We start from the raw sequence: 25,222 nt of genomic DNA, 5'->3' as shown, positions 1-25,222 counted from the left end.
ATGCCACCACAGTGCCCCCCAATAATGTGCCAGTAAGATGTGCCCCCATAGATGCCCCCCAATAATGTACCAGTAACAAGCGCCCCCATAGATGCCCCCCAATCATGTGCCAGTAACAAGTACCCCCATAGATGCCCACCAATCATGTGCCAGTAACAAGTACCCCCATAGATGCCCCCCAAACATGTGCCAGTAACAAGTACCCCCATAGATGCCCCCCAATCATGTGCTAATAACAAGTGCCCCCATAGATGCCCCCAATCATGTGCCAGTAACAAGTGCTCCCATAGATTCCCCCAATCATGTGCCAGTAACAAGTGCCCCCATAGATGCCCCCCAATCATGTGCCAGTAACAAGTACCCCCATAGATGCCCCCCAATCATGTGCCAGTAACAAGTACCCCATAAATGCCCCCTAATCATGTGCCAGTAATAAGTGCCCCCATACATGCCTGCCAATCATGTGTCAGTAACAAGTGCCCCAATAGATGCCCCCCAATCATGTGCCAGTAACAAGTACCCCCATAGATGCCCACCAATCATGTGCCAATAACAAGTGCATCCATAGATGCCCCCCAATCATGTGGCAGTAACAAGTGCCCCCATAGATGCCCCCCAATCATGTGCCAATAACAGGTGCCCCAATAGATGCCCGACCATCATGTGCCAGTAAAAGGTGCCCCCATACATGCCCCCCAATCATGTGCCAGTAGTAGTAGTACCATATAAAAAAAATAAACACTTATACGTACCTCCATCTGGCTGGCAGCGATGTGATGCAGGCCTCTTCCGGCCTGTGTCCTGCGCTGTACGGCTCAGGCGACGCAATGATGTCGTCGTGCCACCTGCACTGGCCTCTGATAGGCTGCAGGCCTAGTGCCTGCAGCCTATCAGAGGAACGGGGAATGGAGACGCCTCTCCCTCCCCTGCCCTGCGGCAGCACTTCCACCTGTATCGCTGTCCTGAGGACGGCGATACAGATGACTATGGAGATGAGCACTTTCACAATGGATGCGCTCATTTCCCTGTGCCCTGCTGCCACCCCCCACGTCACCAGTGGTAAACGGGGCTCAAGGGGCAGCTGCCTTGGGCCCCCCAGGAGCAACTGGGCCCGGGGCAGCTGCCCCTTTTGCCCCGCGTTAAAGACGGCCCTGGCTCTACTATATTACTGGCACTGCTACTGTCTATACAGCTCAGGCTACTTGCTGATAATGTCTCATTGAGACCACACACAGATCCAAAACCGGGCACAGAGCTTTGGTTAATGTCAGTGCTTTGTAACATTCACTCGTCATATTTTAAATTGGGAACTCAAACAATGTCAGGGAGTTGTGCCAGCAATGTAAATACATGTCTGCATTAATCCAACACTATCCAAACAGTGCGCCCTGGAGCTGGCCGGATGTCTGCCTGGGCTGCAGATGACGGCTATACGGGAAACTGCCACCACCAATGGACAGACCGCAAAAACTGCTCGAAGAGTTGATCCTTCAAGAAAAAGCAACCGGTAGTGGATAAAAAGAAAGTGGAGAAGATGTTCTGTATAGGTTCCTTACATTTATATATCAGTGCCAGTGGCTCTACCGTCAGACTACCCCATCTTACTCATCATACAGAGAGAATGCCTAACAGCCGGTGGCCAAGGGGGCAACACCTTATAGACCATACGTTGCAGTAAAATCACAAGCATGCTGACATTTTAGTTCTTTCTTTTGGATAAGAAGTCACAAGCGACGTTGCGTGACACTTGATTCTGGATAATTAAAGTCACATAAATCACCAGTGGATATAACTATCTAGTCTCCTTAAAGGGGTTGTGTCATGAAACATATTCTACATTTCAAACCAGCACCTGGATTTGAATACTTTTTTAATGGCATGTAATGTAATAAAAAATGTAGCATAGCCACTGACTCAGCTATTCAATAAAATGTGCGTCTATAGCGCCACCTGCTGTTTGTTCTTTTCCTTATTTTTGTCTGTCTCACTGAGCTGGTAGAACATGCTCAGTTGGAATTTTCAACTGCCACCAGCCATATGTTCTGTTCTGAAGCTGTGACAGTTACAGGGATAGAGCTGCAGCAGAAAGGACACGCCCCATGAGCTGCCAGGCTGAAGATAATCTAGCAGAGCAATTGGAGCAGTGAAAATGGAGATCTCTGGATCCATGTGAGGTACAGGGCTGGTTCTAGCTTTGTAAGGGTGCATTCACACGACCGTATAAATGGATCCTCATCCGTTCCGCAATTTTGTGGAACGGGTGTGGAGCCATTCATTTCAATGGGGCTGCAAAAGATGCGGACAGCTGTCCGCATCCGTTGTTCCATTCCGCGGGCCCGCAAAAAATATGGAGCATGTCCTATTCCTGTCCGCGGTTCTTGCGGACAAGAATAGGCATTCTCTATATAGCGCTGGCCATGTGCGGTCCGCAAAACACTTACGGTCGTGTGAATACACCCTTAGAAAGGTTATGTCATGTACTATATGATGTCTGATTTTCATTTTTTACGTCAATCATGGCATAACCCCTTTAAAGGGGTTTTCAGATTAGCTGTAATTTTGTAATGTATTTTTTTTTACTGCTCCTATCTTCCGTTCTGAGCTGTGGTCACATGACCATGTCCATGTACCTCTTTCTTATTTCCTGTGATGTTATGCCCATGGGCCTGGCAGTGATAGGGTAGTGCCTAGGTAAGTAGCTGGCTGGGAGGAGCTGTAAAATAGTTTGGCATTGTGCTGGAGGTGTGGCAGAGAAAGGAGAAGTGCATCATGGGTTTGGTTGGATAAAGCAACAGGAAGTGCTACAGTATTTCAAGTGGTTGGTTGTCCAAGTACATTTTTTGTTCTTTGTATGTTTTTAACTTAGCAAATGTAAGGGGTTTTCAGTTCACTTACATTATCTTCAGTGGCCCTGTTCTCCTAGTTAGCTGAGGGTCACATGACCTGTGATGTCAGCTTCTCTCCCTGCTCTGATGACGTTCCGTGCACAAGCCTGAGGAGCAGGAGGCGCAGGTCTGCCTCTGTGCACGGAGCATCACTGTGAAGGCTGTGCTGGTTGGAGCGACAAGCAGTGGCATAGCGGGAAGGGGGGGGGGGGGGAAGCAAGGGGGCCGTTGACCCGGGCGCCAAATTGTAGGGGGCGCCAGGCAGCAGGCAGTATAATGAGGGTGATGGAAGCCTATGGCTCCCATCCCCTCCGTTCTGCCTCATAAGCTTCAGGCCATGAAGCAGTAGAATAGCGCAGGAGATCGCGATTACATCACCGTGACCTCCTGCGCCGGGTCTCACGAGATTACGTGATGACGCAGTGCAGGAGGGCACGGTGATGTGTTCCTGACCCCCTGCGCCGGGATGCCCGAGCAAAGGTTACAAGAGGTGATGAAGAGAGGTGAGTATAATTTTTTTTTAAATGTAAGTACTGGGGGCACTATGGAGGTGGGGGAAAGAATGGGGGCCATTACATATTATACAGAGGGGCCAATATATATTATAAAGAGAGGCCATCACATATTATACAGAGGGGCCAATATATATTATACAGAGGGGCCAATATATATTATACAGAGGGGCCATTACATATTATAAAGAGGAGCCATTATATATAATAATTATACAGGAGGGCCATATAATATTTATACAGGAGGGACATTATATATTATAATTATACAGAGGGCCCATTAATAATGGCCCCTCTGTATAATATATAATGGTCCACCTGTATAATTATTATATAATGGTCCCCCTGTATAAATATTATATATAATGCCCCCCCCCTGTATAATATATAATGGTCCCCCTGTATAAATATTATATATAATGCCCCCCCTGTATAATATATAATGGCCCCCCTGTATAATTATTATATATAATGGCCCCTTTGTATAATATATAATGGCCCCCTGTATAATTATAATATATAATGGCCCCCTGTATAATTTTAATATATAATGGCCCTCTGTATAATTATAATATATAATGGCCCTCTGTATAATTATTATATATAATAGCCCCTCTGTATAATATATAATGGCTCCCTTGTATAATTATTAGAGATAATGGCACCTCTGTATAATATATAATGGCCCCCTGCATTATTATTATTATATATAACGGCCCCCTGTATAATTATGATATATAATGGCCCTCTTTATAATTATTATATATAATGGCCCCCTCTGTATTATTATTACATATTTATAATGGCCCCTATGTATAATTCTGTATAATTATTATATATAATGTCCCCTCTGTATAATTATTATCTATAATGACCCCCCCTGTATAATTATAATATATAATTGCCCCCTTTGTATTATTATCACATATCTATAATGGCCCCTCTGTATAATTATTATATATAATGACCCCCCAGTATTATTATAATATATAATGGCCCCCTCCGTATTATTAGGATATATAATGGCCCATTATATATCCTAATATTACAGAGGGGTCATTATATATAATAATAATAACTAATAATAATAAAATATCTATTAGGTACTGCGCGACGTGTTCCCCCTCTACTTACCCTGCCTGTCGGCACTCAAGAGTCCGCTGTATGCAGTATTACAGAAACCCACAGATTGGTAAATACCTGATCCTGGGTGTTCATCTGTTTAAGCTACTCCTCCTGCGTCTTTCTAGTTTTTTCTTTTGTGCCGTCCGGGATGAAGGGAAGTATGAGAGGAAGGACCCTATTAGCTTTTGTTTGGTACAGAGCTTGCCCAGCGTCAGCTTTAAATAAGTGCAAGCGCCGGTGTATAACAAGTGTTGTTACCAAAAGTAATAATAATAAAACTCTGCAGAGACGAGACGCGGCTGAAAGAAGGGGTCATGGCGGTCTTATCTCCAAATGAAGACGTTGAGGAAAGTCTACATGACAGGAGATGTCACTGGATGGATGAGGTATGTGGTGCTGTATTATACTGTATATTTTGTAGTGATGTATGTAATGTCCAAACACATACTTGTTTCACAGTAGGGTTGGGGGGTGGATTGAGAATATGGCCCACCCTTCCACATCCTGGACCCAGACTTCAGGTCACACTGTGCGTGTTCTGAATTCTGGGGCTTCACACCCATCTACTACATTATCTGTATTTAAAGAATTATCACTGCATTATCTGTGGTGTTACATAGGACTGCTACATTATCTGTAAAATGGGGTCTGTCCACAGGTTGTGGGGGGGGCGCAATACATGGCTTGCCCCGGGTGCTGGCAACCCCACGCTACGCCACTGGTGACAACCCCCGCCCCCTGAACTGACGGTCTGCTGGGAACGCCCCCTGCACTGCCTGATCTGCTGGCTAAGCTGTCTGTCCTGTGTCTCTCCTCCCACTCAATTCTACCATCAGCAGCACAGGCTCAGGGCTGGAGGCTCTGCCTCAGGTACTGTGCAGCTGCAGGGAGATAAATCATGTGCATAGGATCTTCCCTCCCTCCTAACTCTGCAGACACAGAGCTGACAGAGACTGGAGGAGTTCGCTCCTCTGTACTCTTCTGCTGGCTGTGAGGACGTGTCTGCAGAGCATTGCACAAGAACAGGTAGGGGAGGTAGATCCTGTGTGTATCAGCAATGTCATTGTACAGCTGGGACTTATAGTCCCACACATACAACATGAGTATCCCAGCAGTCAGACTGCAGGCAGGCAAATATTAATGAGGAAAACCTTAGAGATTGTCGTTACACGCCCCCACAGCTCTGCAACTGCATGTCAACAAAGGGCCAGAACAGAACTATGGAAATGAGGAAATATAATTTTTTTCCCCTAAAACTTGCTTAGCTTATGCATATATTGCAGACCATCAGATTGACTCGGACAATGAAGTGATTGGTTTACATGGTCTGAACAGGTGGGGAGAGTCTAATTTGAAGAAAAGCATGGGTAAGGCATATACTTTAGATCAGTAGATACACAAAGGGGTTGAATAATTACTGAAGACTTAAAGGGCTTTTCCAGGAACACTATACTATATATGCTCATGTACATCTTAGGCTGGGTTCACATCACATTTTTGCCATCCATTTAACATATACGTTGGAAAAAAAAGAAACAAAAAAGAGTAGCACACCACGCTTTTGTGTCCTGGACAAAAAAGGTGTACATTTTTATAATGGAAAAAACATTTTTATAATGAAACTCTATGGTAAATGGATGGCACTATATGGCATCTGTCTGAGGCATCCGTTAACGAATACGTTTTTTGTACACGTTAAATGACTGGCAAAAACTTGATGTGAACCCAGCCTAAGATGTACATGAGCATATGTAGTATAGTGTTCCTGGAAAAGCCCTTTAAGTCTTCAGTAATTATTCAACCCCTTTGTGTATCTACTGATCTAAAGTATATGCCTTGGACACATTAGCACAATTCTTTAAAAACACACAGACAACCAACTTACCTGCCAGGGCATGCAGGTGAGTGCAGGAGATATATCCCACAATTCTTTGGTCCTGAGGAGTGGTCCCCACCTGCACCTAAAGAACAGAACACAGGGCACAACTTTTAGTGTTCTATTACACCTACCTTATGCCATTACAATTTAATGTTCCTGGCCATATTTACTTTAAAGGGTCACAGCGTTTCGGAAACCTTTTGTTATGTCATAGTGACATATCAAAGGTTTTGATCATTGGGTGGAGTGCTGAGACCCCCACCAATTGCTAGAAAGAGGAGAAAAAAGCGATTGCATAGGACACACTCTCTCTCCTCACTGCAGGGGACGGAAGCAAGATGGGCCTATTGGCTGACTATTGAGTCCATCGCACTTCCTCTCCTGCAGCGAGTAGAGAATGAGCACTTCTCTGTACTCGTTCTAGTGATCGGTAGCAGCCTCAGAACTCCACCGATCAAGACTTTTAATATATCTATAACATATCAAACGTTTTCTGAAGATGTAGCGACCCTTTACAGGGTACCAGTTTTCAAAATAAGGTGACTTTTCAAAAAAAGATGTGTGTGGATGAGGAGTAACACTATGTGACCATTATATGACTTGTGTGTTGCATTTTTCCCCTCTGCAGGTTTCACCTCTAATTGTCAGTTATCCCTGACATACCAGGTGGAGACTAGCTGCAATGATGTCTCCCCTACACAGCACACCCAGAAGCAACAGCAGCATGTAGGACAGGGATCAGCAACCTCCGGCACTCCAGATGTTCTGAAACGACAACACCCAGAATGCTCCATTCACTTCTATGGGAGTTGTGAGAACAGCCGAGCATGTTTGCATTGTTTGCATGCTGGGAGTTGTACAAACCGGATTCCCAAAAAGTTGGGACACTATACAAATCGTGAATAAAAACTGAATGCAATGATGTGGAGGTGCCAACTTCTAATATTTTATTCAGAATAGAACATAAATCACGGAACAAAAGTTTAAACTGAGAAAATGTACCATTTTAAGGTAAAAATATGTTGAATCAGAATTTCATGGTGTCAATAAATCCCCAAAAAGTTGGGACATGGCCATTTTCACCACTGTGTGGCATCCCCCCCTTCTTCTTACAACACTCAACAGATGTCTGGGGACCGAGGAGACCAGTTTCTCAAGTTTAGAAATAGGAATGCTCTCCCATTCTTGTCTAATACAGGCCTCTAACTGTTCAATCGTCTTGGGCCTTCTTTGTTGCACCTTCCTCTTTATGATGCGCCAAATGTTCTCTATAGGTGAAAGATCTGGACTGCAGACTGTCCATTTCAGTACCCGGATCCTTCTCCTACGCAGCCATGATGTTGTGATTGATGCAGAATGTGGTCTGGCATTATCTTGTTGAAAAATGCAGGGTCTTCCCTGAAAGAGATGACGTCTGGATGGGAGCATATGTTCTAGAACCTGAATATATTTTTCTGCATTGATGGTGCCTTTCCAGACATGCAAGCTGCCCATGCCACACGCACTCATGCAACCCCATACCATCAGAGATGCAGGCTTCTGAACTGAGCGTTGATAACAACTTGAGTTGTCCTTGTCCTCTTTGGTCCGGATGACATAGCGTCCCAGATTTCCAAAAAGAACTTCGAATCGGGACTCGTCTGACCACAGAACAGTCTTCCATTTTGCCACACTCCATTTTAAATGATCCCTGGCCCAGTGAAAACGCCTGAGCTTGTGGATCTTGCTTAGAAATGGCTTCTTCTTTGCACTGTAGAGTTTCAGTTGGCAACGGTGGATGGCACGGTGGATTGTGTTCACTGACAATGGTTTCTGGAAGTATTCCTGAGCCCATTCTGTGATTTCCTTTACAGTAGCATTCCTGTTTGTGGTGCAGTGTCGTTTAAGGGCCCGGAGATCACGGGCATCCAGTATGGTTTTACCGCCTTGACCCTTACGCACAGAGATTGTTCCAGATTCTCTGAATCTTCGGATGATGTTATGCACAGTTGATGATGATAGATGCAAAGTCTTTGCAATTTTTCGCTGGGTAACACCTTTCTGATATTGCTCCACTATCTTTCTGCGCAACATTGTGGGAATTGGTGATCCGCTACCCATCTTGGCTTCTGAGAGACACTGCCACTCTGAGAAGCTCTTTTTATACCCAATCATGTTGCCAATTGACCTAATTAGTGTTAATTGGTCTTCCAGCTCTTCGTTATGCTCAAATTTACTTTTTCCAGTCTCTTTTTGCTACTTGTCCCAACTTTTTGGGGATTTGTTGACACAGTGAAAATGTGAATCAATGTATTTTTCCTTTAAAATGATACATTTACTCGGATTAAACGTTTGATCTGTCATCTACGTTCTATTACAAATAAAATATTGACATTTGCCATCTCCACATCATTGCATTCAGTTTTTATTCACAATTTGTTTAGTGTCCCAACTTTTTTGGAATCCGGTTTGTAGTTTCACAGCAGTTGGAGTGTAGAAGATTGCTGATCCCTGATGTAGGGTATTATACAGCAGTGCTGAGCAGTGTAGCTGTATATCCAGCACTGGAATGAGACAGATGACTTATTAGAGCCTTCAGCAGCACCTCTGTGTGTCTGTGACTCTGTCTCCATCCAACTGCCACTCCTCCTCCACCTAGGCTTTCAGAGCTGATAAGTCAGTTTGGTCTTAAAGGACTATAGCTGTGAATTGAGGGTGAATGATCAGTTCAGGGTGAAGGGGGTGGGGAAAGAAGTGGCTCATAAGAGGCATTTTACTCTAATAACATATATCACAAAGTGTCTTATATTCACCTGTACCTTTGATTTATGCAAGGGTTGTTGAAAATACAGTGCCAATTTAAAGGGTCATTACTCCTACAGACATATACTGTACATACTGTAGCACAGTAAAACAAAACTACTAACAAGGAGAAAGGAGGAACAATAGCCCAGTGAAACAACAGAATCTTAGCACTGGTCAGAGATATCCATAAGATATTGGAATATCAAACCAATTTTTTTGGAGGCATCGGTGCTTTGATGGCTTCTTTCTTTCAGAGCTGCACTAAAATCACTGAACTTTCTAAGGCTGGAGCTGCTAACAGACATTGGGAAGATTTACAGGATTAAAGGGATTGTCCGGGTTCAGAGCAGATATATCCTCATTTTCACCCAGGCAGCCTCCCTGATATGAGCATTGGAGCTTTTTGTGCTCCAGTGCTCTCATTTGCCCTGCACTGAATAGCGCAGAACAAAGGCATTTTCTGGAGATCCATAGACGTACCGGACTCTCTATGGGGAAAGCTAGGCGGAGGCTTCCGTCCATCAGAGCTGGTGATGTCACAAGCACTGGTGCCTTCTCAAACAGCTGATCGGCGGGGGTCTCTAGTGTTGGCCCCCCACTGGTCAGATACTGAGGACCGATCAGTATCAGAGGCTAGGTCATTAGTTCACAAATCTTCGAAAACCTTTTAAAATACAGGAGATTTATTGAGGTCCCTGCCTTTTAACATATTTGGTACAGCTTGGACTGTCCTAGAATAGATTTGCACTACAATTTCTGCCATTTTCTGTCTTTAGTGGTGATAAATCTGTTGGATAGTTTTTGGCTCTGGCCCCTGCCGGTTAATCCAACCTACTTTTTTGCCACTTTTCAAAACACACTCTGCTTTTAACCCCGTCTAGTGCCATTACAGCTTTCATCGGATCCAGGGATGCAAGTACCAACATGCATGCTGAGCCCACTATATACTTCTCCTGGAGCCAAATGGCTACTGGTAGGTGCTATATAAGCAGACTCAGTTTTTGTCACGGCTGAGGATGGGGGAAACCCTCAGCCGTGTGATGGTGGAAGATGGTCGCTGCTTGACCAGGACTACAGGATTAGGGAGTAGGTCACCTCCTATTGCGTCCCTAACGCTGACCCTGTCTCCTGTATGTATGAGCCGACCTTGGTGGTAGGAGGGCTCATACGCTGGAACCTTATAGTCCCTACAAGCCCTCAAGTCAGCCCTGAACTAGAGAACAGAGTGAGACAACCCACTCCTCCTAGGCACGGAGGAGCAGGAGTCTCATTGGCCAAGCAGCATGAAGATGGGGAACATAAACAGGACTATGGATAAGACAGGTGAACCAAACAGTTCCACACAAACCTGTCTCAGCCTTGCTGACTGGAACCCGTGCTCAGAAAACGCTGTCCACACAACATAAGAGAAACAGCACACACATACGAACACTCAGGAACCAGGACATCCATAGCCGCACTAAAAAGCAAAGACATAGGACATCAACAACACATCACGGTAATAGAACTTATGACCGGAAGGGTGGCCCTTACAAGAAGATGGAATCACAGGAGGCTGCTACAGCAATGCATGACTGAAGCAACCTACTGAGCCATGCCAAAGTGAGAGGCTTTATAGGCCTAAGAGGCCACACCCAACGGTCAGACACACCCAGTGACTCATACACACTGGGAAGGGAGTTAACCCTTCCAGCACCAGGGAAGGGAAACACCAACTTAAAGGAAAAGTGTCCAACACAACAAACACACTGTGGTTGTTGCCGCAGGCAACGACATGGGTGGCAACCGTGTCCTGGGAGTCATCCCGAAGGCCGGGACACTGCCACCACATGTACACTATACAACCAAACGTTGCCACGGGCAACCACAGTGCAGGAAAGGTGTCAGTGCACACCACACAATACAAAGAGTGCACACAGACAAACAACAGTGCATACATACAAACACACCTAACAGAAAGGTTGTTAGGTGCAACCGCATGCCATGCAGCAAGCTGCCCAGCAACGCTCAGGCTGCTCTGCTGAAACCAACACATACGACAGGTTGTCCGCGGCAACCACAAGTGAGGCCACACACCAGCGGCCCTCACCTGTGATTGAACACTAAACCAAACCGCAGGCAACCGCATGCGGTTGAGGAGTCACGGTCGTGGCAATGGCCGTGACAGTTTTATACTGACTTTAAAACCAGCCTCCGGGGCAGACTAACTGGTCAGGTGTGCATGACTGCATGGAGATCGCCACGCCTCCAATATATACTACAAAGAAAAAAATGTGGGGGGTTCAGTCCGCACAACCTTGTATGCAGGTGCACATTGCTATGGCGAGATACAGATACAAACGCAAAAACACAAATGCAATCACACTCTGCAAACCAGCACTCTGCCCTGCCTTTATGCTGGATGTTGAATAAGGCATTGGTGTACATTTTGGCCAAAGCGTAATAAGCCACTTACCACGTCAAGGTCGCCTCCATGAGTGGTCCCTAACACTAGTTCCTACCTGTTATGGGCCACGACAGCCACACAAAAAAAGTGGTAAGAACCGAGAAAAGTTGCAAATTATTAAGCAAACATGACACATGCCATAATTTTGAACTTTTTTTTTTGCCTTTTTTAAAGGTTTACAAATTCTCCCCATTGAGTTTCTTGGCTTTTTAAATGTCAAAGTCAATGTAATCACCTTAAGGCTGTGTTCACATCTACGCTTGCATTTCCATTATTTTGTGCCAACACAGGAACAGAAAAATAAAAATGATGGCAGTAATCGATCAATCACACGAGGGACATAAACAGTTTCCATCATGGTGTCCATCATTTCACCAGAAAAGATTATGCAGCATGCTGTGTTATTTTTACTAGTATTTTTATGGAATCTGTGATGGAGCCTCCAACACACATATGAACACAGCCTTACTTGTGATTTACAAGTGAATGTTATGTTATTCTATGAAGCAGTAACAAATGACTTATGAAGTTTCTGTAGACTCACAATTTAAAGTAAGTCCAAAATCACCTCCAAACCAGTTTCAATGTATGTATATCACCGAGTAGGGTAGGTGCCCAGAAAAATACCCAGATCTTTCTTGTAAGAATCTGATCCGCTAAGGCCCCTTTCACACGGGTGAGAATTCTGCGTGGGTGCAATGCGTTCACCTCATGCCGCATTGCACCCGCGCGGAATTCTCGCCCGTGTGAAAGGTGCCTTAGGGGATCAGATTCTTACAAGAAAGATCTGGGTATTTTTCTGGGCACCTACCCTACCAGGTGATATACATACATTGAAACTGGTTTAGAGGTGATTTTGGACTAATTCACTTCAATGGGGTTGTGCAGATGAGCGGTCATTTTCACGCATCACTTGTGCGTTGCGTGAAAATCACAGCATGTTCTATATTCTGTGTTTTTCACGCAACGCAAGCCCTATAGAAATGATGGGGGCTGCGTGAAAATCGCAAGCATCCGCAAACAAGTGCGGATGCAGTGCGATTTTCACGCATGGTTGCTAGGAGATGATAGGGATGAGCAACCCCGGACCCCATTAAAGTCTATTCACTGTATTATTTTCCCTTATAACATTGTTAGAGTTCAGCTTGGGCCCCCCTTCCCTCTGCTTTGTGGGCAGGGAAGCACATAGCCTTCATGCTGCCTGAGGCAAAAATTGAAACGGCACCCCTCCATGACAAATTCTTGACCTAACCCCTTCCCTCTAGCTAGAGGTGTAACTTGACGAACATGCACTTTCTATAATACCCGGTGTCTTCTTATGCTGCACAAGGGTCTTTGGGGCCCCCTCAGGCTCCTGGGCCAAGTAGCCACAGCTACCTCTGCAAATCCTATAGCTATGCCTCTGGGGGTTATCCAATTCTAAAAATGCCCCTGACAATTACCCTGCTCCCCAGCACCTGTGTCACTCTGGATCCCTGCACAGTTGCCACTGCTTCTCCCTATCGGATCAAAACATCCAGCAAAGAGGGGTACAGCAAATAGCAGGCCGTGATGATGATGACCAACCCCCTTGCACGACGGGTGATGTCACCGTCATTGTGGGGGGAATTTTTAGAATTGGATAAACCCTTTAAAACATGGATACCAGTCGTGTGCATCCCACACTTTCCCATCCTGCACTATTGTAAAAAAATGTCTATTCTGTCTGCCAAACAGACAACAATAGTATGTGTTCTATCTTTTTCGGGGGACAGACATACTGACAAATGGATCTGGACAGCACACAGATGACATTCATGGGCTGTCCGCATTTTTTGAGAACCCATAGAAATGAATGGGTCTGCGTTTGATCTGCAAAAAATGTGTATCAGACGCGGCCCGAATTTATGGTCATATACATGTGGCTTAATCTTGAGAAATGCAACTTTTTATTTTTATTCAAATAAGATTTTTAGTGCACTGTGGGTGGGGCCACTCTGTAGCACCTGGCCTCACCTGCATTATTGCTACCGGCTCTGAAATTTCAGGGACTGCTAATCAAACAAGAGAGGAAGGAGCTGGGCGGTGTCACTGGCAGAGCAATGGTGCACCAAATGGAGCAGCCCCACACATGGTGCACCAAATGGAACAGCCCCACACATGGTGCACCAAAAACCATATATACAAAGTTAAAGATGTATTTCTCAGGATTAGAGGACCAGGTTTTCATAAAAAAGATATGGCAATGTTTGAGGGCACCTACCCTTACATGGCGGCATGCTCTATCTGAAACTGATTTTGAAGGTGGCTTTCTACGTTTAGAAGTGGCTCAATGTGTTCCTATGGATAGGGAAGTCAAGCAACAAAATCTATGTGGAGCCTTAGACTAGATGTGTGGTCAAATAGTCTGATAATCTTATAGGTTATGTACATATTCACATTCTTGTGGAAGTACCAGAGTACCATGGTCCGATGACAATGCAATTTTATAAGGCCCTCCAATAAATTTCTCTCTACAAAATGTATTTTTAATAAGTACAGCCATTTTTATGTAATTGTCAGGCAAGACATCCTTAGCAAACAGATTTTAAGCTCAAAGCATGTAGATGTCATGGTACCTTCTGTCACAGAGGTTAGAAGATCAAAGAGACTGACTGCACGCGAGGTTAACTGACAGTCTCTTGATTCTCAGTGTTGTGGTTTGGTAATGGCCACACCTCTTGTCAGGTGCAGCCCGTTGTCATTACTGCATTCCCTACTTAGTTTGGTCTCACACTTCATACCATGTGGTTGATATTCTCTTGGATTTGGAAGAGTTGCTGTGTGGACCTTACATGTGTTCCTGCTCATCCATTTTCTATAAGATAAGTTGTACTGCTCTTTGTATTTGGTTGTTTCCCCTGTGCTTGTTGTTACTAGGCCTCAGGGAGGTGCCTGGGAAGAAACCAGTAGTCTCATTCTCTGCCACTACCTAGGGAATTTCAGGGCTCCTAGGGTCTAGGTTCCAGGGTATGTATTTTCCCACCAGGAGTCAGGGCCAGGTTTAGGGGCTTCCTAGGAGGTGACCTTTTTCCTCTCCTTAGCCTTGAGGCCTAGTTCTGTGTCCCTCCCCTCCCCTGTATTCGTGACAGTAGACTTATTTCTCTGTCTTCTAGGCTTTATGCACATGGCCATGTTACGCCTAATTGCCTAATGTTCGACCTGAGTATGACACATGGATTCTTTTTTTAGTGTTTATTTTATCCTGGTCTCATGCAGCAAAATTATAGTGTGAAAAAAGTGGTGGTGATGTGCTTAAGCATGGCTTAGTTCCACAGTCCTTATAGGCTATGGATACCTTCGGGGCATCTTTTTATGATTGACTTTTACTAATTTGGGGCTAAATATCATTTTTTTTTATTGGTCTTAATTAAAAAATTTAGCAGTTTTTGTGATACATGTGGTTAAAAATCAGTCTATTTGCAGACTATCCCTCAAGAGTTCCCTAAGCTGATGGCTCATGTACAGATGCTATCTCTGATTTCCTGACCTCATAAACAGGCATTGCAGCTAAGCTCTTATCAAACTGATAAGAATATGACTTAAATGAATGTTTATGAGGTTAGGAGATCAGAGATGAAGCTTCACATGAGCCATCAGCTGACTGAACCCAGGAGGGATAGTCTGCAAATAGATTTTTGACCACACGTATCACAAAAACTGCTGAAAAGTTTTAGCTTCAGTCCCAGCCACCACCACTGCAGCTCCTGGAAACGAGCAGTGTATAATGTGAGGAAAAAATGGATCAAGCCAGCAAAGGAGGCAACATTGGTAATAACAATACAGTAGTAAGTGCCTTGTATCTACAAATGCTATTTGCTGAACTGAGACAACCTCTTAAAACTTACAGGTCTGTATTTACTTGTTGAAGACCTAGAACCCTTTTTGAGTTTGAGCACCACATTTGCATTGTACCAATCCCTAGAAAATCTCTAAGAAAATATGAACAGGGGCACAAAATCTGAACTGAGTTCTTTAAGAACCTTTGGTTGTAATCCATGTGGACCCAGAACCTTGATCTCATTTACTTTATTTAGCTTAGCTTGGACCATGTCTATATTCAGACAATTTTGTTTATTACTTTGATATAGTAACAGCCCTGGTACCAATTATATCAGATCTTCTTTTTATATACTGTACATAGCTGAAAAACCCATTTAGCAGCTCTTTCTGCCTTTTCCTGATTCCCGTGACAATCTCTCAGTTACCATTATTTAGTGGGGACTCTGACCTTGGTTTTTTTGCATTTATATATTTATAGAATTTATTGGAGATTTGTTTTGTGCTCTTTTGCCACTTGCCTTTCATTTTGTATTTTAGATGATTTTTATTTCCTTTTATTAAGCGTCTTTTAATTTTAAAAGGCTACAGCTGACCCCTCCGATTTGTATTTTTGAAGTGCTTTTTTTGTTGTTTATTGCTCTTTTAACAGTATGCCATGTAGAGTTTAATTGAAGTCATTTTATACGTATTACCTAAAGGGATACATTATGCAGTATAATTACCCAGAGTAGATTTAAAGCTCTCCCATTTATGACCTGTGCTATTATCTGGCAATAGTTGCTCCCAGTCTCCCATGTGTTGAAGTGCAGCCCTCAAATCTGGGGAAATTGGCCTTTTTAAAAATAAATGTTTTTGTCCTCTCAGCCAGAGACAGTTTTTTTTACAGTTCAGGGGGAATCTAATTACCGTATATCATGGTCACTGTTACCAAGCGTTTCACAAACGGTGACATCCTCAACAAGCTCTGCACTGTTAGAAGTGAACAGGGCCAGGTTCCTGAATAGTTATTTTGCCTGGCCCCATCAATCAAGAAGGACAGGTACAGTAGGGGCTGGCAGAGGAAGCAGGAGGAAGAACAGTGCACAGGGTGGCTAGGGTCTACTCTTGGTGCACTTAATTGTTCATTTGCACATGAATTAAAAGTACTTTTTCTCGAGAATGAAGCAATAGATCCCTAAGTGAATGGCATCATTACATTCAGCTGAACTAGCCCTACAAGGCATCGTGCCTGGTGTAACAATGAATTTTCTGGGGACAGATTCCCTTTAAGTAAATAGAGCAATTTGCTGTCTGTATTCTTTTTGTGGTCTGTGGTCTGAATTAATTTCTGTGTCTGGTCTAAAGTCTAAATTAATTTTGGGGTCTGATCTGGGGTCTGAATAGGTCTGGTTGGGGTCTAAATTAAATTGGTTATCTGGGTATACATTTTTCCCTATCCCTGTTTTCCCCTGCCAGGCCCTGCAACTAACTTATGCACTTGCTACTTTTTCTGTTGGGAGAGTGGTCTCGTGGCTGCGCCCTCTGTGGAGACTGAATTTCCACTGACATCGAAAACCAGGCCTCCCATGATCCCCTCTATCAAATTTCCCACCTGAATGGTCATGACGTGAGATCTTGGAAAGGGCTGGTTGACGCTTTCAATCCGCAAGCAGGGTAAGCGGAGTCCACCGCTTGTCACATCGAAGCTATGTGGGAGGAAACAACAAGGGGATGGTGGAGGGTGTAGTGGGCAGAGTTTTGCTCCAGGGAAGGGTGCAGTAGGCGTGTACATTTCTGGCTGATCTTGCAGCACACAGCATTATGGGAAATGTTGTGGCTGCTGCTCATCTGCACCCACAACCTGGAAGTTTAGGTTGTAAACAATGGAGGGCAGCGGGAGCATGGAGATTGTGAAGACTCAGGAAAAGTTGACACGTACACTATTATGCTCTGTAGAAGACTAGACAAGGTTTACACAATAAATGAAATTTTTTAGGATCCTGCACAAACCCATTTAATTTTAAGAGCTTAACTAGGATCTCAATTCTATTAATTTTGAATTTGCAATGGTTATGTTATGCTGACTCTCTTGCTTTTTCTTGTGTCCCATATATAAAATAGTATAAGCTTTTTTCATGTTTGTCACCATCTATTGTCCTCATTGCCATATGTCACTGACTGAACACCTAGAGCTCATACTTCCTCTAAATTCCCAGTTCAATCACATCTCCTCACATTCAGAAAGATAAAATCAATTCCGGAGCAGGTGGGCATCACATGCCACCCACAGCAGGTCATCAGCCTGTAGAATTAGAGGGCCTCAACATGAAATACAACTGCAACCTCAACAGTGTCTCTCTGGGGTGATACAAATAGTTGTGGGTTGTGGCCACAGAACAGAGCTCACCCCATACAACTTGGTTCTTCCCTTGGAATACTTTATCGTAAGCTTGTAATTAGTAATGCTGTGACTTAGGAATAATGTAATAATATGAAGGACTTGTTTGCGCCGCAGTGATTTTAAAGATATTGTATGTCATGCAATCATATTTTCTTTCATTTCTTGCTATCCTACTGAATTGTCAGGCAATGGAGCACATACTGTAGGCTAGTGCCCCGGGTCTAGAGCATTCTGAGGGGGCAGTGGTGATGAAAGGGTAAATGCCTTTCCCAGGTTTTTCGCAGGACAGGTTTAATGGGAGAACTAAAATACGGTATAGGTTTAAAATAAAATCATAACACAATAATCCTAAAATGGGATTTAAAAAAATGCTTTAAACAATGTAATAAAAAAATGAAAAAAATATCTGCAAAAAATACATTCTTTAAATAAAAAAACTAAACAAAAACTACATATATTAGGTATGCACACGACCATAATAACCCGAATAATTCACTTATTTATTTAGTGTGAAACGGTCTTAAAAATAAACCAAATCAAACAAATGAGTCAAAAATCATAGACCTGGCCATTTATTTATTGAGAAAAATGATCCAATATCACATGTCTGTGAGTGGCAAAAGTATGTGAACCTTTCTTTTCAGTTTCCAGTGTGACCCCCTGTTTCCAGTAATAGTTGATTAGTCCTACACATCCGCTAGGAGGCAATTTAGCTCATTCCTCCATCCAAAACAAGTTCACCTCTTATCACTGTCAATAAATAAAGGAGACAAGTGTAGTAATCAGCTCACCAGACAGTTGAAACTCAAAGACCACCGTTGAGCGTGGTGCAGGGAGGAAACAAATTCCTGAGTTGGTCACAGGTAGGATGCAAAAAATTCTATTAAATCCAAAGTCTTCAGCACGTATTTAAAACACAATAGATCTTATATTTGCATCCTTAAAACATTGTGGATAGTTAGTAGAGATGTTTACACATTTTGGATGAAGTAGAAACATCCGGTCTGGATGGCTCTACTTCATCCAAAATGCGTAAGCGTCTCAACTATGCTACTGTATGTGTAACGCCCCAGTGTATACTTCTGCACCCTGCTACTATCGCTAATGGGCTAATCTCATGTCATCCTATGTATTTATTTCAGGTCCAAACACTGTGCATTTCTAATGTTGGTAACTGTTATGTTAAAGTGTAATTCTCCTGGTTCACCAGAAGGTGGCAGCAAACACGGCAGAGCTACAGTTAGGTAGAATGGAGCTTTCCATTCCATTCTAACACCCCCCTCTGTGGAGGAATGGGCAGTCCCACTTCCTGCAGGAAGGGTGGGGTTCAGTTAAAGTCAGTTCAACCTATCCCCTCCTAAGGGTTAGGTGTGCAGCAGGTGCACATCCCTGTTGTACGAGCCCTGTCTAGGCCAGCTAGAGAACCTTCAGCTCTGCTGGATGTGGAGGCCACAGCTTGAAGCCTCTGAAGCCAGGAGGAAAAGTTCCCTGGATTAAGCTAGAGTCAGACTACAAAGAGATAAGTTGCAGCATCCTGCAGAAGCAGAGACTCTATTTAAGCCTGTCAGCACAGTAGAGCCAGAGAGCAACAGATGTAGCAAAGAGGAGTTTTCCTGCCACAGTTAATGCTAGCACCTGCTGGAACCAAGACAAAGCCTGAAACTGTTGGAGAAACGTTTATTGAAAGTAAAGCTGTTGTTGAACTTCATCACAAGGTCTGCACTCAATTTATTCTTCATCCCCTAATTCAACTACCCCTTTTTCTGCTTTCGGAGGGCAACGCCTGGGGTCCAGCGTATCCAGGTAGGAGCACTGTGACACATGCACAAAACATTAAGGGACATGTAGGCCACTCTTCACCACTCTGGCATTCCTACACCTGGGTACCATCCACTATATTACTAAAAGGGGCGCCGTGCCCTTGTTGCTTCACTGCAACTGGCGTTACGAAAAACATGTACCTTTAGGGACCCCTTATCATACACCCGACACCTGCTTATGTTGGTGGGTTTTCTCCCATGAAATACTTGCTTGAGGTCCTTCCACAACATTTCGATTGGATAAAGGTCAAGACTTTGACTTGGCGATTCCTAACTTTATTCTTCTTTAACCATTCTTTGGTAGAATAACTTGTCCGCTTAGGGTCGTTGTCTTGGCGCATGAACCACGTTCTTTTGACATTTAGGTCATGGAAAGCTGTCCTGACAGTTTCCTATAGAATTTGCTGGTGTAATTAATTGTTTCATCAATGATGGTAAGCTGTCGTGGCCCAGATACAACAAAATAGGCTCAAACCATGACACTGCCACTACCGTGTTTCACAGATGGGATGAGGTTTTTTTATGCTGGAATGCAGTGTTTTCCCTTCTCCAAACATAATGCCTTACATTTAAACCAAAATGTTTCATTTTAGTCTCATCTGTCCTTAAAACATTGTCCGAATAGGCTTCTTGCAGACTGTCATGCCATGACTAAGGATAGCATGTGTATCCCGCACCACGCTGGATTTTATGCTTTTAATTGGATCCAATAAAGGTGAACATTTTATAGACATGCTGCTGGATTTTTTTGTCTGGCATACTGGTAGTCTTAGTACAGGTTCCTTCTGGGCTGTACACCACTTATAAGGGTCCATTCACACGTCCACAAATGTTTTGCTGTCCGCAAATTGCGGATCCGTAAAACACGGACACCGGCCATGTGTGTTCCGCATTTTGCAGACCGCACATGGCCTGCACTATAATAGAAATGCCTTTTCTTGTCTGTGTCTGCGGACAAGAATAGGACATGTTTTATTTTTTTGTGGGGTCGCGGAATGGAAGTGCGGATGCGGACAGCACACTGAACACAAGAACACAAAAACTTATCTTGTGACATATTAAAAAATTCACCCAAGTGAACCTTTCCCCAAAGTGGTGTGAAGTCCCGTCAGATGACCACCATGACCACCATGCGACTTTCATACTATCAATCCTACAATAAACCGAGTAGGTTAATGGCGAGGAAAATTAAGCCATTAACCCAAAAGGTAAATATCCCCTACATGTTAGCTCCCGACAGAATGTCTAGAATTACGCACCCAAACGAGATAGCAGAAGCCTTTAATTAATACTATTCTAAGTTATACAACCTTAATAGAGACTCCTCTACACCCCAGCCGTCCTTAGAGAAAATTGCTTCTTTTCTTCAAAAAGTCAATCTCCCCTCTCTAAATCTTGAGCAAATTGCAGAGCTCAATTGCCCAATATCTGCTTCCGAAGTAGATGCTACGATCAAATCTCTAAAACCGAATAAATCTCCCGGCCCTGACGGATATTCTAATGAATACTATCAATTATTTTCACCCCTATTACAAAGTGGCGTGAAGTCTAGTGCAGCAGTAACTTCTAACAGCTTTCTCATATAATCTCACACTTTTATAAGGAGATTCACCATGGCACGACATGTAGGTCCCCTCCTTTGCTTCAATTGTCCAAATTCCAGCAACACAAATATACTTTTATATCCTGAGTTATAGACCAATAATGAAGAAAGGACCGGCACTCACAAATTGTTTCTACAACAATTTGTGAGTTCCAGTCCTTTCTTCGTTATTGTTGTTTGGGACGCCAGCCCCTGGACACATGCACCACCATGCTAACTTCAGATGCAGTGCCATTCGGTGATTATTGTATCTTATGTGAGTTATAGACCAAGTCTTTTAACACGGGGTCAAGCTGCCATTCCCCTATCTTTTGTAGCTGGGCTGAAAGGTGGTAACCTCTAAAAAAAAAAGGTATGCCCAATCCTCCTGTGCTATTATCAATCCAAACTGGTGCAGCCATAAACTGATACAAAAATTGAGGGAGGATCATCATTTTGATAAGTGAAATTCTGTCAGCCATTGATAGTGGCAATTTAGACCATATCGCAATCTTGGCTTTTATTTTTTTTAATTAACGGGTTGATCTTAAGTGGGACAAAACCATCTATAGAGGAGGAGACTCTTATACCCAGGTACTGCCCAATATCCTCACTCCCCCTATGTTATCCAACATCATGCCCTCCAAAATGGTCTTGTTTGAGATAATCTCCTACCTCCGACGTACCCCCGAACTCCTCCACACTATAAATAATATTCGGTAAAGTATTTGGGGTGTCACCCAAACAAAATAGAATATCATCAGCATATAAAGACACTTTTCCTACACTCCCAACCTCTCCAAAACCTCTTATTGAACCATCTTGCCTGATCTGTAATGCCAGGGGTTCTAAGAACAGAATAAATAAATGGGAGAGGAGATAGGGGGCATCCCTGACGCATACTTTTCGATAATAGAACAGATAGAGTTAACAAACCGTTAACACCAATTCGAGCCGTCGGGTTTGTATATAATATTTTTATCAAGTAAATAAAATAGTCTCCTATTCCAAAATTCCTCATTGGTTGTCCAGAGGAAGCCACACTCCACCCTGTCAAAGGCCTTAGTGGCATCCAGTTCAGGATGGAGCGGAGGCACATCCCCCCCCCGTCACTTGCATATGTAACATCCCAAAGTATGTCACTAAACTCTGTTTCCCCTGCTACAACATGTCAGGTGTATATGGGTATTGTCATCTGGTGTGATCTAACATTGCATTCTCCATTATGTGCATTTTCTATGCCTGTTTTATAAATTTGCTGTAATTTTCATGCTCACCAGCAGGCAGGTGGCAGCAATATGTTTAGCAGTCCATAGCCAGTTTAGTATATCTAGCCTGGAATAGTCCATTCCAAGTTAGCCTCCCCTGTGTGAGCAGAAGTGGGACGTTCCCATGTCCTGTCTCATGAGGAGGAGAGGAAGTTTAGTTAGTGTACCAGCCACCCCTGCCAGGGGCAGGCTGTGTTGGTAGGAGCTCCCAGAATCAGGGATCCCAACCCTGGATCCCGCCTCGGATGAGGCGAGGATCCATCTTCCCAGCCTGAGTCATTTACCTCAGCTGGTGACAAGCAAGCAACAACCTCCAGAACTTCAGATCTCCAGGACGACATCATTCCCTGCGAGCAGTCCTGTGAGTTCATATCCAGAGTCCAGGAGAAGCCAAATTCCTCCTCAGCTAGTCAGGCCCATTACTAAGCAGAAGACAGACAGAGCAGAAGATAAATACCTGCCAGATTCACTAGGCATATGACAAGAAGCAGAATAGATATAAATTCCTGCCACATATTGCCAATACCTGCTGGGACCCAAGAGACTATTGCTGTAACTCATATGGATATCTGTTGCTATTAAGTAAAGACAAGTTGGATTATATCTCCTGTCTGGATCTCAATTATTCCACCATTACTCCTACTGACCACACTCAATTTTATTGCAAGTGAGCCAGGATCCAGGAGTCCAGCCATACCAAGGTAGGAGACACCGTTGACACTACCATATCTGCTATACAGAGACATTATTCCCCTCTGGCATTCCTCACCTGGTACGTGGGTTATAACATCTTAAAGGGCCTTGCTACAGTACCTGCGCAAGCTGAAATTGGTGTCACGAACTACTACACATATATACTGACCCACTGCATAGCTGACCCACTGTACCAGTGTCCTGCTCATTGCATAAGTGGCATCACGAACAGGATCGGATTGAATTGTGTGCTATCCCTGATAACAGAACCGGATCCAATTGTGTGATGAAACGTATCCGACCGCATGTTCTACAGTATTGCAAGTGCTGCCGCTTGTGTAAATACCTTGAGAAGTGACTTTATTGCTGAATTGCTGGTCCAGAAAGCGCTAGACGTGCACTCCAGCATTCAAAGAGTTAATTCGCTATTGTTGAATTCGCCATATTTGTTAAAATGGCACTTCATCTTCATGCCCAGAAGCGTGGAAAGAAAGGAACGCCCTCTCAAGAGCGCGAAATTGCCGTATACGCGGGAAAATATAGTAACTCCCCCTCAAAGGTGCAAAGATATTGAATACGCCCCTCTGGGAGGGGGAAAAATAGAGACTGCCCCCAGTGAACTTTCTAGTGCAAGCAGAGGTGATAAAGACTCCACCCTCTGGGCCGCACCCTTGGAACTAGCAGTCTGGTGGATTGAAGAGGCGGAAAAGATGGCATTTCCCCAGCCACGGTGGAACCAGATGGCGTTTGGTGGCGAACCTGTCTACGAAGAACGATCACCGGAGATCCATGTCTCCCAGGTCCTAAAGAAAAGTGGGCCCTCTGTATTCGCTATCATGCCGGAGGCCGTGGATCCCTCCCTGCAACACAAAGCCAAGCCGCCTACCTTATCCAGCATCCCGGAGGTTTTGGAAAAGGCCGCCGCTGAAGTCCCGGTTCCTGCAGCAAAGAGCCCGGACGTGATGGAGTTCCCGGAGGCCGTGGAAGCACCCCCGCGGAAGCCGACGCGCCTGTGAGAAATGAGGTCAACGTCAAGCCAGCACCCGCAGAGGACGCCGCTGACGCAGCTACTCACGCCGTGGACGAGCCAGCGAACCAGATGGCGCCAGAAGTCCATGATGACATCCAGGAGGCACCAGAACCGGCTGCCCGGCCGCAACTACAGGTAGGAGCTGCCGTGCTCCCTGAGGGTCCCGATACCCCAAACAGGCCTAGGCCTGCTCCGTCAAGGACACTTACTGGTGCGGCGGAGGCGGACGGAACTTCTACTCCGCCGCCCAGTGCTACTACTGCCAGAGCGGGACGCCTCAATCCTGAGGTCCCCATAGTGAGCCCTGAAATCCCTGTGGCTCCAACTCTACAGGTGGGGCAAATAAATAATTCTGTCCTGACTTTCAATCCCAAAGTGCAGTGCCTCCAGGAAACCCCTGATGGCCGTATGCAATTTAAGGAGAAACCCCAACCTGAGCCGGCACCTCTTATACCAGGTTTGGCTGCACCACCAACCCTGACGGTAGGACAGATAAACAATTTGGTCCTTACGTTTAACCCTAAGGTACAGTCATATGCCAAGCCACCATACGTCCTGCCCTGGAAACAGCCCCAGGCAGCCGCTCCTAACCCTTCCTGAGCCCCTTCAGCCAGAGGTCCTATCCCCCTCTGTGCCGGCTGGAGATTCCGGGCTACTGCGTGTTACTGCCGCGTTTTCCAGGCTGTCAGCACAGCCAGTACCTGCAGCCACCAGCAGAGGGCATTGGCGTACCACTACGGCAGCTCCAATGAGCTACCACCAGAGGCAGGAACAACCTCTTATGCATTTCAGCAGCTCCAGAAGCGAGGAGGAGCTGGATACCTTTCTGTAAAAGGTGTCCCCTAAAAAAGAAAAATAAATAAATAACAGTGACATTTGGGAGCCACTCCATGGACTGATATCTGACGGGTGAGGACTTGTTGGCTTTTGTGTGCTTTTAACGTTTTGTTACAGGTTGCCTGTTTTAGTCCTCATCCAGATGGTCATGTCAGTTAGGACTCCCCCAGCACTTAACCC

The 25,222-nt window shown here is 44.5% G+C and overlaps 1 protein-coding gene across 1 annotated transcript in view; it reads right to left on the bottom strand.

Annotated features, from left to right (window-relative positions):
• SMPD3 (sphingomyelin phosphodiesterase 3) overlaps positions 1-25,222 on the bottom strand; it is a 63,536-nt gene that overhangs the window by 24,704 nt on the left and 13,610 nt on the right. Inside the window, exon 2 of the mRNA XM_044270933.1 lies at positions 6,408-6,483. Coding sequence (XP_044126868.1) covers positions 6,408-6,483 — 76 coding nt within the window. The remainder of the gene's footprint in view (positions 1-6,407; positions 6,484-25,222) is intronic.

The sequence above is a fragment of the Bufo gargarizans genome, chromosome 10 (genome assembly GCF_014858855.1).
Source record: "Bufo gargarizans isolate SCDJY-AF-19 chromosome 10, ASM1485885v1, whole genome shotgun sequence".
Lineage (NCBI taxonomy): Eukaryota > Metazoa > Chordata > Amphibia > Anura > Bufonidae > Bufo > Bufo gargarizans.
The sequence above is the reverse complement of the archived record's forward strand: the minus strand, read 5'-3'. Positions and strand labels throughout refer to the sequence as shown.